The sequence below is a fragment of the Oryx dammah genome, unplaced genomic scaffold (genome assembly GCF_014754425.2).
Source record: "Oryx dammah isolate SB20612 unplaced genomic scaffold, SCBI_Odam_1.1 HiC_scaffold_10, whole genome shotgun sequence".
NCBI lineage: Eukaryota > Metazoa > Chordata > Mammalia > Artiodactyla > Bovidae > Oryx > Oryx dammah.
Window position 1 is genome coordinate 21,685,974 of NW_024070194.1, and position 18,399 is coordinate 21,704,372.

At 47.1% G+C, this 18,399-nt stretch overlaps 1 protein-coding gene across 2 annotated transcripts in view; it reads right to left on the reverse strand.

The window, feature by feature from the left end:
- Nucleotides 1–18,399, reverse strand: part of TM9SF4 (transmembrane 9 superfamily member 4) — a 51,377-nt gene that overhangs the window by 18,158 nt on the left and 14,820 nt on the right. The window contains exons 2-8 of one of the 2 annotated variants that reach the window (XM_040247573.1): nucleotides 14,054–14,167; nucleotides 9,039–9,138; nucleotides 3,954–4,122; nucleotides 3,725–3,854; nucleotides 2,399–2,522; nucleotides 998–1,116; nucleotides 783–894 (exon numbers count right to left, since the gene is read on the reverse strand). In XM_040247573.1, coding sequence (XP_040103507.1) covers nucleotides 783–894; nucleotides 998–1,116; nucleotides 2,399–2,522; nucleotides 3,725–3,854; nucleotides 3,954–4,122; nucleotides 9,039–9,138; nucleotides 14,054–14,167 — 868 coding nt within the window. Of the gene's footprint in view, nucleotides 1–782; nucleotides 895–997; nucleotides 1,117–2,398; nucleotides 2,523–3,724; nucleotides 3,855–3,953; nucleotides 4,123–9,038; nucleotides 9,139–14,053; nucleotides 14,168–18,399 lie in introns of those variants that run through there. The other variant, XM_040247574.1, reaches the window with a different exon arrangement.

Here is an 18,399-nt window from a genome sequence, read left to right on the forward strand (position 1 = left end):
ACCCCAAACAGTTCAGAGGCCCCCATCGGCACTGGCACGGGCTGTTTCTCTCTAGGCAGCGGTATAGCGGCTAAGACAACGGATTATCCGACCCTGAGCTAACTTACTGCTTTTAGGCTTGGCTGGAAGGAGTGGGGAGGCTTGTGAAGTGTTTATTTGTACCACAGCTGGTCCCAGGGTAAATGTTTAATGAAGACAACATCTTTACTTCCTCTCTGATACTGAAAAGATCAGTTATGTCCACTGCCCTCCCGTCCTCACATCATCTGGCTTCTCACCAAGTTTGTCCCACAGCAGGGCTGTGTGACCCTGGCGAGAAGAGTCCTTCCCTGGGTCTCTGAATGCGGCTCCTTGTTCAGAGAGGTCTTCTCTAAGGCAGCCTTCACCCTCTCCTCACTTAGCATTACCTGGAACTCCATCACTCCGGGGCTTTTCTGTCTCTCTCCTACCACCTGAGTATAGACTGTGAGGGGAGAGGCTGGGTTAGTTTTGCTCAACACCATATCCAGCACGTGGCTCGGGCCCCAAAAGGGTGAGCAATGACGAACCCTCGTTGAATGAACCAATGGAGGTGTGTGTGAAGAGAGGCGCGGTCTTCCTCAAGGAGCCCTCCAGAGTAGAGGCTGAGTCGTGTTCACCTGTGTACCTGATGCCCCCACAGAGCCCTGATGTCTGTTTCTGACCCACACTGGGCTCCAAGAACACCCTTGAAGTTCCCCGTGAGCGATGTGACAGATACCTCAGCCCCTTGTTCTCTCCACCCTCCAGCCCACAGCTCTCACCTGACAGGAAGAAGACCACCACGACGGAGTTAATGATAGAAAACCAGTGGATCTGCACATCACTCATGGTGAGGTAAGTGTCCCAGCGAGAGGCCCACTTGATGTCACTTTCCTGGCGGTGGGGAGGGAGTGCTTGAGAGCCAAGCCTCCTGCTTGACCTCTCCCGCCCAGCCGAGCCCTCCTCCCCTACAGCTGTGGCTGCAGCCCCTTCTCACCTCCCAGTGCACAGAGTACGTGAAGTACAGCTGATTCTCCTTGGTGGGGTCAATTTCTTGGGGCGAGGAGTTGGTACCCTCAGGCAGGGTGCATGAGCTCTTCTCATCTGCTTTGAGGTCTACGAGAGACAGAGACTCAGTCTGTTCCTGGGAGGGCAGGTGCCACTATCCAGGGACTGTTCTGGGGCCGTACACGGGGGTGGTGTGCTGCTGAGAAGAGGCTGGGAGAAGAGCTGGCAACGACAGCTTTAAAACTGTGCTCCCTGGAGCCCTGACTTTTCAAAGAGCCTCAGGGGTTGCAGAGAGGTGCGTGCAGGGAGTGGGTGTGAGTCCCTGTTTAGTCAAACAGATTCTTCCTTCACTCGTAGCAAATATCCACCTGCTCGTCCAGTCAGTCCCATTCAACACGCAGACACCGCCAGCCCACTGTCTCACACGCTTCCTCGCTCATTCAGTCCCCAGAGTCCCGGCGCTCTAGCAGTCAGTCCTCAGTCACTTTCTCCCTTCCTTTACTCATCTATTCATCCTGCCATCGCCCATTCATTCAGGAACAAACACACAATAAGCAGGCGCCTACTGTCTGCCTGGCACTGGGCTAAAAACAGTGAGAAAAGAAGACAGGGTCTCCAACCTCGAAGAACCACGGGGGCAGCAGCTGCTGTCAAACACTCACACAGTAAATGTCAGGCTGCACCCACAACACTGGCGGGAGGAGAGGCAGTCTGCGCCCCGAAAGCACAGGGTCTACATTTTACAAGAGACTTCTGAGTATTATTTTGTTTGTTTGAATACCAGGTTCCACACCTTTAAAAAAAAAGTCCCAAAACCCACGACCACAGTGGACAGAAGACCAGGCCTACTAAGTGGAAGTGTGCTCTCTGGTGAGGAAGGGCTGCCAGGCGAGGTGAAGCTGGACTAGGTTCAGTCAGGCCCAGAGGGCTGGGCCTGGGCTCTCAAATTCCCACAGGACGGCTGACCCTGGGCCAACCTTAGTCTACGCCAATCACTCACCCGCAGAAGCACAAACACTGAGACTGGCTGCCCAACAGCTCTGTCTGTACCTCTGCCCTTTGTTCTTGAGCTGGCTGGTTCTTATGATGGGCCCAGCCAAGCCCGATTGCTGTTTGGTCATGGCCAAGTTGCCAAGCTCTCTGAGCCTCTGGTTCCCATCATAATCAGGACACACCTCCCCGGTGGCCGGGAGGGGGTCAACCGGCAGGTGCCAGGCCAGGGCTCAGCGTGTCAGCTCTCCCCTTGTCCCTGCTTTCTCTAGCGGGAATGCAGCGACCCTAGCTTGGCTGGGCCCCTATCAGCCACGTCAGGAGTCAAGGGCGCAGAGGCCCCAGGTGTGGGAGCCCAGGCCCACCCAGCCCTGCCCCCTGGCCACACCTACCCACTCACCCTCCAGCCTGATGCTCTGGGGAATCACCTCGAAGCGGACGACGCGGTACGTGTGCTCCCGGTCCTCTTCCAGGTCTTCCCGGTGGTAGTAGAGGATGAACGAGAGGTGGTTGTGCAGGTAGATCTGAGCAGGGCAACACAGGCGACGAAGGAGCTGGAGCCAGGGAACCACCAGCAAACCCACACAGGCAGGCAGGCCGGCCAGGTATTCGGTCCCTTCCCGCATTTAACAGACCCAGCCGCACCAACCTTCCAAATACACTGCTCTCATAGCAGTCCGTTACTCGCGAACCCTCCAGGGCTCAGTGGGGCTTACTAAAGTCCAGACCCCACAGGCTGGGATTCAAGGCCCTCTGTCCTGTAACCCTGACATACATTCTCAGACAGGTGAGCTCACCTGTTCCCCTGGATCTCTCCCTGCCTCGTGAATGGTCCCCACCCTGAACTCCGTTCACAGCGTTCACTTCAACTAGAACGCCGTCCCAACTTCATGCAGCTCAAGCCTCTTTAGTATTCAAGGCCCACCTCCTCCGTGACAACCTGAATGCATGTATGCTCCCTCCGAACTCCTCTGGCACTGCCCATGGGACTGGAATTGGGACTTAAGATCCAGGGTCTCTCACTGTCAGTTCTCGCCCCAGTTATGACAGAAGCCCTTGGAGGACAGTGACTGTGCCTCGAGAAATGTGCTTGGTTCTTTATTCCCTAAGTAATATGTGTTCAGTTTAGAAAATGACAAATAGAATCCCCGTTACAATCAGCACCACTAGCGTATTTCTCAGCGGCTGTGCTGCAGAGTGCTTACACAGATTATCTGATATACTCTGCATGACCCCCCAAAGGGCAGGTATGGCTATCATACATTTTATAGAAAAGGAACACAAAGCTTAGAGAGGTGAAAGAAGTAGGATTAGGGTCACTCATCAACTAGTAAGGCAGGATTCAAAACCCAGAGAACCTGTATGCTCTTGATCACCACTTAGCTCACTCTAACACACTGACGAAATTCCAGATTTTTCCTGGAGGTGGGGGTGGGGTGGGCAGAACTACTCTCGTAATCCATATGATCATACAGCTACACAGGATCTGAGGTTTTAGGCACTGCACTTTCCACTTCCTCTGGAGCATCTGCTAGCGCCCTGCCCACCAGCACCCAAACTTCCGACAGACCACACCTGGGGGCGCCAGCAGGAACTTGCCAGGGCCATCCCTGTGTTTTCTGTTCTAAGCCTAGAGCTGTAGGCTTCCCCCTGCTCTGTGGCCCCAAGTGCTCATGGCTGGGGCGTGGCTCCCCGGCCCTCTCAGCACACTAGGGCATTCCAATACCTTGTTGACGTCTGTGAAGCCGAGCCGGTAGCCGTGTTCAAACTGCACATCTTTCTCCTTCTTCTTGTCGTCGCCATCGCGGTTGGAGTAGAGCTCCAGCCGGGTGGCCACGGGCAGGTTGTCCGCAATGCTGGAAACCCAAGGCCCCACTCAGTCCCTCAGACCACCGCTCCGTCAGGGCCCGCCCCTCCGGGAACCCAAGGCTGGCGGGGAGCAGAGGACAACTCACAGGTGGACGTAGTAGTCCTCTGAGATCCGCTCAGCCACAAGCCGGCTCTGCTCCACGGTCAGGGTCACTGGCTTGTTGGACTGGCTGCACAGAACCTCACACTTCTTCTCACTGTTCATGAGAACCTGGAAAGGGGTGTTGACAATCCGGTCCCCTCTCAGCACCTCTCCTGCCATAAGAGAGACAGATGGAGCTCAGAGCTTCAGCCCCAAGGTTGCTGAGGTCAGCAGACTCACGGAGACACAGGGCCCACCTGGAAGGCTTCCAGCAGTCCTGCAGCCTGGCACCCTCAATGTGCTACCCCGCCTGTTCAGGCCAAGCTTGCCCACCTGAGCCCACCTGTTGCCCCTCCTCCCTTTTGGGCTCTAGCACCCCTAGACTCCTCAGGGCGCATCAAACATGCCCCGCCACTCCATGCCTCTGAGCCGCATTACCATTTCCTTTGCCAATCCCTGCCCCGCATTCCTGGGAAACTTTCTCAACCTGCAGGCTCAGCTTTTATTCCACTCTCTGGAAGCCCTTCCTGACCTCCTTGAGGCTCAGCTCGTCTCTCTCCTTGGACTGCCCTCTGCACAGAGGGAGCATCGTATGATGGTGAAGCGAGGATTACTGAACCGTGGCTCTGCAGCTTACTAGTTCAGCAGTCCTGGAAAGTAATTTAACCTCAATGAGGCTCAATTTCCTCATCTGCAAAATGGGAATAACAGTACCCATCTCACAGGATTACAGTGAGAAATAAAGTACCAGGCACAGAGAAGGAAGGCAACAAACATTACTTCTATCACCAGCATCACCTCTGCACCTTTTCATATGTCAGTGATGTGATTTTGCACAATGTACTGATGGTTTAAGTTTCTGCCCTGCTACCTGATTATGAGCTCTTCAAGGGCACATAATTTATTTCTGTGTCTTCAGATCCTGGTTTAGGCAGGGAGGGAGGTAGTGTAAAATCCAGCACTGGAGATTTTTAGCCAACACATCTTCTTACTTAAGGAACTGGCACACCCTTGCACACCTATGACCTCAGAAAAATCTGTTGCCAGGTGTCCCGTGAGCAGGCACCAAGCAGTCAGGGACTAAATCCAACAGTGCTTTCATGTGGAGCCATTCTGACAATTCTACTGGGATGAGGAGGAACTGGGGCGAGCTGAAGGAAACGAACCAAAGCCCATAGGCTTTGCACTAATGCCTGAACCCACACCTGGTCTAACGGCCTGTCAGAGTGGACCTGCCTGATGTGGGACTCCTGGCCTAGTCATTTGTTCGTTTGCTCATTTATTCCTTCCTAAACTGGGTATTGGTTATATGCTGGGCTCTGAAGACACAATGTTGTACAGGCATACTCATGGAGCTTATGGTCTAGTAGGAACACACTGATTTAAATAATCAGGACAATGAGAAGATATAGTGTAATAAGAGGAACTTGCTCTAGATGTGGGAAGCAGGTCTAGGACAGTTTCTTGGAAACAGTAATGCTTGAAGTGAGCTCTAAAGGAAGAGAGGATTAAAGAGACAAAAAGATAGGGAAAGACTATTCTAGAGAGAAGGAACAGTATGTGCAAAGGGTCCTTTCTCGGGGGAAGAGCTGGTGGAAGAGGAGACGACAGGGTAAACTTGAGAGGCCTGTATGGTTGCAGTGCAGACAGCAAGGGGTGACCTGAGGTGCGTCAGAGAGACTGGCCAGAGCTGGACCTTAGGGGCCTGTGGGCCACACAGGAAGTTGGATCTTCATCCAGAGAGCAACAAAAATCAATAAAGGGTTTCTAATCGGGCAGCAGAAGTCATTATCTGATTCTGGTAACAGATCAGTCTGGCTATTTTGTCAAAAAAACATCACAGAGATGCAAGGAACTGTCTGGGGTGATGGCAGGCACTGTGCAAGCGAGGAGTGATGGTGGCTGCATTCCAGGGTGTGGGGAGGGTGGAAACAAGTACACGATCAGGAGCTACCAAGAGATGAAATCTAGGGGGCTTGGTGCTGATTGATACAAAGGATGAGTGAGGACGGGTGCATATCAGAAAGACTCTGAGGCTTCTACAACCAAGTTCTAGCTCAAGTCCCCGGGCTCCTTCCTCTACCACATGCCCTACTGCCCACTTGTCTTCAGCGAGGTCAACAGGGGACTCACTTGAGGAAAGGAAGAACATACAGAGAGGAACAGGGCTGCAGATCAAGTAAGACAGGTATCACTTCTCGATATTTAGAAATTAGATTTAAACCAAGAAGGAGGACACAGTGGTCTAGAACAGCTCATTTCTAATACAGAAGTATTCCTTTTAACTTTTAGAGCTGGGAGCAGTCAGCAAGCCACACTAAACGAACAGCAGGCTAAGTGGTCGCTCAAAGAGAGAATGACACTGTCCTCTAGCACATCGGCTGCAGATGTCCCCTCACAAACCCCCCCACCATATAAATCTTTTTCCGGTGCACCAATCTGAGAATCAGGAGCACAGCCCTCAGACAGCCCAAATGAACCTTTCTTGAAAAGGCAGTCTGGACAACAGAAAAGTGAAAGTCTAAGTGTTACTTGCTCAGTCTTGTCCAATTCTTTGCGACCCCATGGACTGTAGCCCACAAGTCTCCTCTGCCCCTGGAATTCTCCAAGCAAGAATACTGGAGTGGGTTGCCATGCCCTCCTCCATGGGACCTTCCCAACCCAGGGACTGGACCCAGGTCTCCTACACTGCAGGCGGATTCTTTATCAGGTGAGCCGCCAACAGAAAGAACTGTTTTAGAGTTAAAAAACTTGGGTTAAGGGACCTTCCTGGTGGTCCAGTGGCTAAGACTCTGTGTTCCCCATGCAGGGGGCCCAGGTTCTATCCCTGCTCAGGGAACTAGATCCCAGATGCTGCAATTCAAGATCCTGCACGCTGCAAGTAAGACCTGGCGCAGCCAAATAAGTAAGTAAAAATAAATACTAAAAAGAGAAACAAAACAAACCTGGGTTAAAATCTCCACCCCCTGACCATGAGCAACTTTTTCAAATCTCTGAAGCTGCTGTGCTCTCTACTCTGGCATGGAGGCCAGTGTACCTGGCTGTGCAGACACAGTGGGAACCGAGTGAGATAGTACACAGACTGTGCTGCTTGAGGCTCTGGACCCTGCAGCCACAGTTCTTGGGCTCTGCCACCAACTCAGTGAGTAACCTGAGGCAAGTGACTTCACCTCCTGTGACTCACTTCCCTTGTCCATGACAAGCGGATTTTAAGAGTAGCTACCTCAGAGGGCTGTTGTGAAAATTAACTAAGTTAAAGCACAGACAGGCTCAGAACAATGCCTAGCTGATTGTGAGAGCCACGTAAGGATTAACGGTGATGGTAATGATGATGAAGAGAACAAGGCTTGCAACCCAACGGGCATTCGCTCAAGGCAGTTTCTGCTCCACTCAGGGAGGACAGTTGATTTTGACTGAAGGACAATGATGTGTGAGAGGCTGGGTCAGAAGTGGCAGAGAAAGACAGAGAAATGTAGGACATGATCCCATTGCTCAAAGAGCCTCTAGGCCACAGACGGAGGCACTACACAAAGACGGAATAAGATACAGTGTGGCAGGATAACTTCTGTACACTCCAGTTTCCATTTCCATGAGGCAGGAACATTCCCTAGCTTCACGGAGGTTCAGGTCACCTAGTATCACACTGAGGTGTGCCCAACTGTTGAGTTTTGGGCTGTTGACAAATCCACACCAGCTCACCGGAAGGGAGGAGCTGCTGTGAGGGGTCTGGAGGACAAAGCAGGTCAGGATTCCTGGTAGCAGCAGGGTGCTGGGAACATGGCGTGGTGTAGAGAGAAAAAAGGTTAAGCGGGACTTGCTTAGTGGTCCAGTGGTTAAGAATCCACCTGCCAATGCAGAGAACGTGGGTTTGAGCTCTGGTCTGGGTCAATGTGCTGCAGTGCAACTAAGCCCATGCACAACTACTGAGCCTACACTGTAGCGTCCACGAGCCGCATGCAACTACTGAGCCCACGTGCCACACTGCTGAAGCCCGGGCACTGCAACCGGAGAGCAGTCCCCACTCGCCGCAACTAGAGAAAGCCTGCATACAGCAACAGAGACCCAGCGCAGCCAAAAGTAAATAACAAGAAAATTAGTTTAAAAAAACAGGGAAAGAAGGGTATGTAGCAGGTAAGCAGGAGCAGCCTGGCCCCTGAGATCAACCTCCGTTCAACAGCATCAGGGGAGACTTGGGGACTGGTGGTGTTGCCTGCTTTCGGTCAAGGTCTGCCCCAGCTGGCCTGGGATGCCCGATACCCAACAGGAGGTACAGATGCTGGCTAGAGGTTCTGGAAACATCAGAACCATGTGCAGTCCTGATGGAGAAGGCGGCCCTTTTAGGGGCTTGCTCAATAACCAGTTCTCTCCTTCCCCCTCCCTAAGCTGTAAGAGAAGAGGAAAGTCTCTTCATTTTCTCAAAGTCGGAGGGTGGAGGGACATCCTTCCAATTTTTTATCTCCAGGACTTAAAGTGAGACAGGCACAAAGTACTAATAATCATGTCCTCAAAAGAGTCCTCCAAACATCTTTTCTTTTAAGCCTGAAATTCTACCAAATGAAGAATTATTTGAATTAAAGTAAAACGGCGCTATTTATGAACACATATGCCAGACACTCTGGTGTCTGCTTCACACATTATTTGAGGCAAGGCCTGAACAGCTTAGCAAGAACTATAGTGATGTCTGCTTCCATCAAGGCCAGAGATAATCACTCAGTCTTAATTAAAAGGAGAGCAGGTTACAGAAGCCATAAGAGACAGAAGGGGATATCTGGAAATCAAGAAGAACCAGTCTGAACAGTAGCCAAGGGCTCCAACTCTGAAGCCTGACTACACAGATTCCAAGTCCAGCTTAGCTATTAATTTACAGTATAACCAGTGACAAGTTACTTAATCTGTAAAAACAGGAATACATACAACTACCTCCTTCAGGATGTTATGAAGATTAAACGAGCTAATATATAAACAAACTATGTAGAATGGAGTCCAGCCCACAGTATGTGCTATCTAAGGGTTAACTGCTATTATCATTATGAAAAGATCTGAGTCCCTCTTTGGGACAGGGTAACAGCAGTGCCAGAGAAGAACTTACCCAGATTCTCTGCCTTGTAGGTTATTTTGTTGGGCTGGCAGAAGGGCAGTGAGTAGTATTCGTAAGGTAGCTGGGTGCGAGAGCTGGTGAGCTTCACAGCCTGGTGGGAGAAGAGAGGCCATTATTCCTCAACCCAGAAAACAAGGGGACTTTCTACAATCCTCCCTGGTACCCACTCATCTTCAGTATACTCAGTATTATTATCTAAAAAGCAAACTAACTGCAGCAGACACAACTTTGGTATACTATAAATATACTCTACAATTCTGAATTATTTTACAGCTCACTAGTTTCAGACTGCATTATAGATTTTGTTTAAAATTACAACAAAATCCAATATATAATCAGAGTCCTTAACATGTTGATATTCTTTGACCCTATAATTTCACTTCTGGGTATCTTTAGGAAAACACTTCAGGACCAAAGAGCTCACTCCTCATTCCTAACCACAGTGGTCTTCTGCCTCTATTTCCTTGAGCCTGACCCATCCCCTCCTGCCTCCAGCTTGGAACCCTGCACCTCTTGGCTTGATTCTGGCTCCTTCTCACATTTGCACGCTCAGTCTCTTCAGTCGTGTCCGACTCTTTGTGACCCCATGGACTGTATGTAGCCCGCCAGGCTCCTCTGTCCATGGAATTCTGCAGACAAGAGTACGGGAGTGGGTTGCCATTCCCTTCTCCAGGGGATTTTCCTGACCCAGGGATCGAACCCCTGTCTCCTCCTGCACTGCAGGCAGATTCTTTACTGCTGAGCCACTGGGGTTTCAGCTGAAATTCTTCACCTTTGAGTCCTTTCCTAATCATCTTACCAAAGGAATTCCCCCACTTCCTCTACTTCAACACTCCTAGTTATCTCTGTAGCATGTCTGATAAAATATAATTATTTGATTTTTTTTTTCCCCCAAAGAAATCAGCCTCCCCTACTGGAATTTAAGATTTAAGGTTCATGAGGGCAAGGACCGTATGTATCTTGCTCACCTATGTAACCACTGTGCCTATAGATCTAGGCATATAGTAGGTGCTCACCAAATGTCTGCACAATGGAAAAAGAGAGGAAAAAAGCGGAAAAACAGCTAAAAGCTCCATTATGGGAAACTGGTCAATAAATCATAAACTAGTCATTCAATTTAATTTTATGCAACCATTAAAGATGAAGTTTAAGAAGACCATGAAGGAAAACATTTAGGAACTGATGCAAGAATGTAGCTCTGGAAACAGTGACAGCTACAGACTACTCCCCAAAACACGGATAAAATAGAACCAATCAAAATGCTGCAAAAAATAAATTTTAAATGCAACTAAAATTATCTTTGCTGTTTAGACTCTATTGACCATTCCTTATACACCATCTGAAAGTATAAATAATTTTAAAAATCCAGGTCCAATCCTTACTTAAAACTCTTGTTTTGGAATTAGGAATTTTTCTAATTTTAAGAGAGCAATGTGGTATAATATACCATGGTTTTATAACATCTCCCAGCTGGATATGGAGTAGGACCCCACATTCAATGACTGTTTGTACAAAGAAATGTAAAAATAATCATACTAAATGGGACAAATAAAGTCAATAAAAAAATTCAGGTCAGGTCTTGCCTACAATGAATTTAGAAAAACCCTGGTTTCAGAGCTTTTTTAGATGTTGGATTGAGAATTGGGGGCCTCTATGAAGCATTTCATAAATTGCTTGAAGCAAAATAATCAAAAAGTTATTATCTGTTGTAACTGCCTATTATTTTGTGTCTCGTAATATTCTCTCCTCCTGGACAGTCTCACCTTTATGTCTCCTCCCGCCCTCTCTCTTCCCACCCACACGTATGTTCTCACACACCCAGCTTGGCAGGACTGAAGCCAGAACCACCCAGCCTTCCCCACACCACAAGCTTTGCTCTGGAGGGGGCTTCTGGCTGAGGCACTGGGAGGAAGGGTCCTGCAGTGGTGAAGAGCTAGGCTCTGAAACTAACCCTATGTCTCTATCACAATGTGTGGGCAAGATGGTTCACTTCCTTGGGCCTCAGTTTTCATAACTGTAAAATGTTCAGTAAATCTCTAAAATATACAGTTATCTGCCTCAGAGGGCTCTTGATGGGGGCATCTTGAGCTAAGCCATGCATAATGCCTGGCATGTAAATAATCCTCAGTAAGTGTTACTTTGATTATTGCTCCCCAAAATTACAAATGGACTTCCAAGGAAGAGGGATGCTCACAGCAATGCAGCACATGGAACAGTGCCTTTGCCTGTTACACTACATCGTTCCAAATGCACTTTCTAGCAGTGATTCATCATATGTATTTACCCACCCTGCCAGGCTAGGCACTAGGAGCTGGTGACAGAGCAGTGACCAAAAAAGACAAAATTCCAGCCCTTCTAGAACTTGATTCCTGATAGTTTTCGATTTTCCACAAATGTATCATATTTTTAACCTCTTAATCAGTTAACTCCCTGCAAAGTTGCTTGAATCTAATGCCCCAAGTAAGCATGACATGTAGCAATTTATAATTTTGCAAATACCCAAAATGTGGCTGCAAACAAAGGCATGTGTAGTACACGACAGCGTGTCCCAGCCCTTCAGGACCCTCTGGTTTTCTGCTCTCCCTTTTGAACACCGGATGCTTAGGATGAAAACTGTATTTTCTTACAAGCTCACTGCTTTGCTTTTGCACAGATCAGTAGAGATGTGGTTTCCCAAGAACACAATAATGAAGTAAGAAATGTACATTTTAGGAGCAGAATTTATTTTCATAACTTTATAAGTTTTGCTAGCCCTTTTTACAGAATTGCTAAGGATTCGAAGGACTGCTAAAAATTTCAACTATTTTGCCTATGGGGGACTGATATAGTCAAGAAGCTGGGGGTTTATGGAAGTGCGAGAATGCCAAGTATATTACACTGTAAACATTGCACAGAGAAAAAGACTAAGAAAAATATCCAGAAGCATTAGGAGCAGTTGTATTTAGGTGATGGCTTACTCCTTGGAAGGAAAGTTATGACCAACTTAGACAGCATATTAAAAAGCAGAGACATTACTTTGCCAACAATGGTCCGTCTAGTCAAGGCTATGGTTTTTCCAGTGGTCAAGTATGGATGTGAGAGTTGGACTATAAAGAAAGCTGAGTGCCGAAGAATTGATGCTTTTGAATTGTGGTGTCAGAGAAGACTCTTGAGAGTCCCTTGGACTGCAAGGAAATCCAACCAGTTCATCCTAAAGGAGATCAGTCCTGAGTGTTCATTGGAAGGACTGATGTTGAGGCTGAAACTCCAATACTTTGGCCACCTGATGCAAAGAGCTGACTCATTTGAAAAGACCCTGATGCTGAGAAAGACTGAGGGTAGGAGAAGAGGACGACAGAGGATGAGATGGTTGGATGGCATCATCGACTCAATGGACATGGGTTTGAGTAGACTCCAGGAACTGGTGATGGACAGGGAGGCCTGGTGTGCTGCGGTTCATGGGGTCGCAAAGAGTCAGACATGACTGAGCGACTGAACTGAGGAGTTCCTTTAGCTGGGAGCTCTGGTACAAGGTCGCAGCCCTCCCTGGTGGCTGGTCCTCGCGCCCCCAGCTTTGCAGGGCCAGCCACTGCAGTGCCAGAGTTTTCCAAGGGACTCTGCTGTATCACAGTTCAAGGTCTCCCTCTGCTCAGTCCTGCTTCCCTCATTCCCTCTCAAGTGCTGACCCTGAGTGCCTAGACAATAAATCTCATGTAGCAAAGCTCCACCTTAGAGTTTGATTCTGGGGAAAACTAAATACAAAAAGGTCCACCATCAACCCCCTGCCCTATTTGGGGCTTTGAGAATGCCACTCAGAGTCTGTTGTTAAAGGAGACATTAACCAAGGTGTCAGCCTGTCCACTGCCCCTGATCAATCATATTTTAAAATGACTCTCCCATAATCCCTGTCACAAGTGACTGACACAGAAGTGGGCACTTAAGCTGAAGAAGTGAGGTGGCCTGGACTCTGATTTAGGACAATGCTTTTCAAACCCTAATCATTCATGTACTGACTTGCCCTATCTACCTACCATTTATTCTACTATTTGCTTGGGTATGATTCATTTTTAGGTAAATACACTCATTTAAGAAACAAACATTTTATCACGATTAAAAATGGAAAACCAACAATAGTCATGAAATCATGAGCTGAAGTAATGGCTATATTTTATAGTATAATTAAAAGAAAACAGTTATAAAATATATTTGTCAGCAACTTAAAATCATCTCATATACCACCACTCAGATATGCAGTGCATAGTTAAGAAATACTAAACCACAGAATCCTGGCAGAAGCTAAAACTGAAAAAACAGAATCCATAATAGGCTGCGTACACACATCTGATATGAATTATGCAGAGAAAGCTGGTGACACAGAGGAGGATGTGCGTGCACGTGTGCGCAGTTGCATCTGACTCCTTGCGACCGCAGGGCTGGTAGCCCGCCAGGCTCCTCTGTCCATGGGATTTCCCAGGCAAGAATACTGGAGTGGGTGGCCATTGCCTTCTCCAAGGGATCTTCCCGACCCAAGGATTGAACTCGAGTCTCCTGCTTGGCCGGCAGAAGCCCAGAGGAGGATGGAACAGCCCCAAAAGGGAGGCAGAAACATCACTGAGGAGGAGGCAAGTAGAGAGACAGAGACACAGAAAGAGAGACAGCAAGACACAGAAGTAAGTATAGGAGAAAGACATGGAGACACCTGTGAAAGTCAAAGTAGAGAAACAAAGACACCGAAAGAACCAGAAATAGAGCCAGAGCCAGAAAGAGAAAGAGAGAGAGGAACACAGAGAGAGAACGTACAGAGGCCCAGAGGGAGACGGAGAGCAGGAGATCCTGGAACTGCGGGGGCCTGGGGGTGGGTGAGGCGGGGGCGGACTCCTTCCAGCTCCGAGCTGGGACCCTCTTGCTCTCAGGCTGACTGGTCTGTGATCTCTGCAACCACAGGAGGGACATGACCGCTCACTGTGCTCCTGCAGCCAGGTCCCTGGCCCAGCACAGAGGCTCCCACAGACCCGGAACACACTTACCTTGATCTCAACAGGATCGTTCTGGTGGAAGTTGATTGGTGCGACCCCAGGAACATAGAAGGCCCCTGTGTCACACGTGAGCGAGAAAAGCAGTAGGGACCACGGCAACCAATCCTGCTTGGAAGAAGAGAGGCAGCAGTCAGACCAGAGGAAAGAAGTGAACAACCCTCTGCGGCCCCGTCATGTCTGCCGCAAGTGACCCCATCTTACCTCCACTCTGAGAAGCCTGAGCACCTCCCCAAGAACTGCCATCCAAATGGCCCCCAAAGTGATACAAGGCAGATTCTGCACTTCCAGAAATGAGACACACACTGAGCATGGTAATTAACATCAGGGCAAACTAACACAGGAGCCAGGGCTCCCCACTCCTGTAGCAATGTTCCTGTCACTGTTTCACGTGTATCACTGCCCCACAGGCCAGTGGGAGACAAAGCTCACAGCGCCCTGTTAATTCTGCTTCTCTACACAGCAATGGGCTCCCGGTGTCAGGAAGCTTGTATTTACCAATGTGTTTTTCTACAAGCCATTTCCAAAATTGTCCTGACCCCACCACCTCCCATATTCCACCTCGATTCCAGCTACACTGGCCTTCTTACTGTTTCTTGAGGGTGAGCCCCTCTGCACCCTCCGGGCCATCACCTTCACTGTTCCCTCCTCCAGAATGTCCTTCCCACAGAAGCCTGCCTGACTCATGTCCAATCCCTTATTTCATTCAGGCCCCTCTCAAGTCCTCAGAAAAGCCCCCACTGACTAGCTGTCTAAATGGCCTCCTCAGCCAGTCTCCTCTAACGTTAACACACTGCATAACCATGGGTAAGAGTTTTTTAAAAAATAACTAGATTTTAAAACATTTTGAAAAAGTAAAACACACAGTAAATAATTCAAACAGTAAAAATGGGTACAACAATGAAAAACAAATCTTCCTCCTTCTTCAGCTCCCCATAGACAACTGATAGCACCAGTTCCTTGAAAATCCCTCTGGAGATATTGTATGCACGTACAAAGGGAAGCATTCAGAAGTATGGGCCTGCCTTGATACAACAACAACAAATAGACTTTTATTCTTTCTTTCTGTGACAGAAAGCCTACTGACTGTGGGCTACTTACCAGCATCCAACCTCCTCTCCATCAAGTGGAGGACTTCCTCCGCTTGAACAGTCATCAGGAGATTCCGGCTCTCTCTCTTTGCTAGGCCTTACGGGGCAGTCCTTAGATTGTGCGTGCTTTTGTGTGAGAGAAATAAATCCTGTCCTTTCTTTTCCTCTAATTCCTCTCTGAACCTGAATTCCAGTTAATAAAATGCAAAAAAGACAAATCCTGTACTACTGGCATATAAACTGTCATCCAAAAGTCAATTAAAAATAATAAGCTAACTCTAATTTTTTGAAAATGATACAGAAAACAGGTAATCCAGATACCATCAACAAACCACAGAACAATTTATCTTAGAGGAAGAATCAACAGGTGAAACATGGCAAAGGATGATTTTCGTAATATGCCAGATTCTTAATATTTTTGCAACCAAACGCAATTCAGAAATTTGGTTTAGAATTAATGACCATACCAAAAAGATACTGTTAGTTTTAGCTATTAAAATGTCGCTGCTTTGATATTCTCATATGGCTGGAGGGATTATAAACTGAAACATTTCTGGGGGGCAATTTGATATTCTGTAACAAAAGCCCCCCAGAATTGCACACTCTTTGACCCTGCTAGGACAGGAAATGCGAATTAACTTCCTGGACAACCCAATACTAGATATGTTCAGAAAAATATGTCAAAATGCCAAAATGTACATAAAAGAATGTTCACCACAGGATTATTTAAAATAGTGAAATAGTTCATAACTTACAACAGTAAAATATCCAATATTAGTGGAATGGGTCAAATTATGGGGTATCCTTTTATGTAGTTATTAAATAGGATGATGTATTTTTTCAGTAGGAATATCTGAGCTTTAGATTTAAGTAGAAAAATTAGGGAACAGAACCCTGCTCAGCAGGATCTGCTCCACTTTTTAAAGTTATGTTTGAGAAAATGAGGCAATGTTTTCCATTTTTGTATATCTGTAATTGGGCTTCCCTGATGGCTCAGACGGTAGAGTCTGCCTGCAATGAGGAAGACCTAAGTTTGATCCCTAGGTTGGGAAGATGCCCTGCAGGAGGGCATGGCAATCCATTCCAGTATTTTTGACAGGAGAATCCCCATGGACAGAGGAGCCTGGCAAGCTACAGTCCATGGGGTAGCAAATAGTTGGACATGATTGAGCAACTAAGCACAACAGATCTGTATTTTCCAGTTTTTCTTAGGGGATTATACAAATTTATACCAATTAAGAAAAATAATGAAATAAATCAAGCAAAAGAAAACATCACTGTTCCAAATGCCTAGGTTAGAGCCAATTCTAGCTTGGTATGGAAGGAACTCCACCTGCTGGCTCCAAGATGTTTTTCCATCAGCAACTCTCACTGTTTCTTTCTAAGCCTTCAGGAAGGCCCTAAGGTTGTCCCTGTCTTTGGTGAGCAGACTTGCCCAAGTGAGGCTGCCTTCAAGGGCTTTGCTCAGGGTGTTTCCGACACCTGCTCTCACCTTATTCAAGTCCTACCTACACGTGGAGGTCCCGTGTAGGTAATGTTTCTTCCTTCATGAACTCCTCGGATCTCCACAGGAGGAATTATTCTTTTTTCCTTATTTTTTAAGGCTCTTTGTGAATATCTCTATCACAACACTAAAGGCAAGAAACTGGAAACTACCCAATACCCAAATGAACTTTCACATCTATATATGTTCAAAGACATCTACTTAAGTTACTTGACAAATATTTAAATCTGTACTTGTTTAACACACCACTATTAGCACTCTTCATGCTGTATTATGGTTTAAGTATCTGCTCTCTCTCTACCTACAGGAATCACTTGTCTGGCTTTCTTGATGTGACTACTCAATAAACCCTTATCAAACAAGCTAATAATAAGCATCAAGCCAGACAAGTGATCCCACTCCTAGATACATATCCAGAAAAAGACTATAATTCAAAAAGATCCATTCACCCCTATATTGACAGCAGCACCATTTACAATGGTCAAGACATGGAGGCAACCTAAGCGTCTACTGACAGATGAATGGATAAAGAAGATGTGGTGTATGCACTCGCACACACAGACAATGGAATATTACTCAGCCATAAAAAAGGATGGAATAATGATTATGTATTAAAAAGGATGGGCCTAGAGATTATCACACTAAGTAAGTCAGAAAGAAAGACAAATACCATATGACATCACTCACAAGTGGGATCTAAAATATGACACAAGTGAACGTATCTACAAAACAGAAACAGACTCGCAGACATAGAGAACAGACTTGTAGTGGCCAATGGGGAAGAGGGAAGAAAGGATTGGAAGTTTCCCACTGTACCACACAGGAAACTATATTCAATAACCTGTAATAAACCACAATGAAAAAGAATATATAACTGAATCACCCTGCTGTATAGCAGAAATTAACACTGAAAATCAACTATACTTCAATAAAATTTAAATATATATATATTGGAGAAGGCTCTTGAGAGTCCCTTCGACTGCAAGGAGATCCAACCAGTCCATTCTAGAGGAGGTCAGTCCTGGGTGTTCTTTGGAAGGAATGATGCTAAAACTGAAATTCCTATACTTCGGCCACCTCATGCAAAGAGTTGACTCACTGGAAAAGACTCTGATGCTGGGAGGGATTGGGGGCAGGAGGAGAAGGGGATGACAGAGGATGAGATGGCTGGATGGCATCACCGACTCAATGGACGTGAGTTTGAGTGAACTCCAGGAGTTGGTGACGGACAGGGAGGCCTGGTGTGCTGCAATTCATGGGGTCGCAAAGAGTTGGATGCGACTGAACTGAACTGAACTGAATATATATATATATATGTGTGTGTGTTCTAAATTTCCCTTCCTAGGAAGCTCAACACCAGACTTGCCTTATCTGATAACTGTCAATTGAGGCCAGGGCAGATGATTATAATCTCTTATGGCTATCAAGCCAATTAAATCTAAGAAGTTACTCCAGTTCTTTTGTAACAGAGTCCTCTAATCTTAGCAGAGACACTGCCCATGGGGACTGAAGGGCTCCATGAGACCTCAGGTTGCAGAAGAATGAAAAGCAAATCCTGAAAGACTTCAATATACTTTTATTCCAAAGTCTCAAACCAATGGAGCAAGTACACGCAAAAAAACCAACCAAACAAAAAGATGAAAAATACTCACCTTGGCAGAAAACAACATTAAAAAGTAACAGGAAGTCACAGAGTCACTAAGCACTTAAAAGTAAGTACAAGGCACTGTGGTACAGCCTCTTCC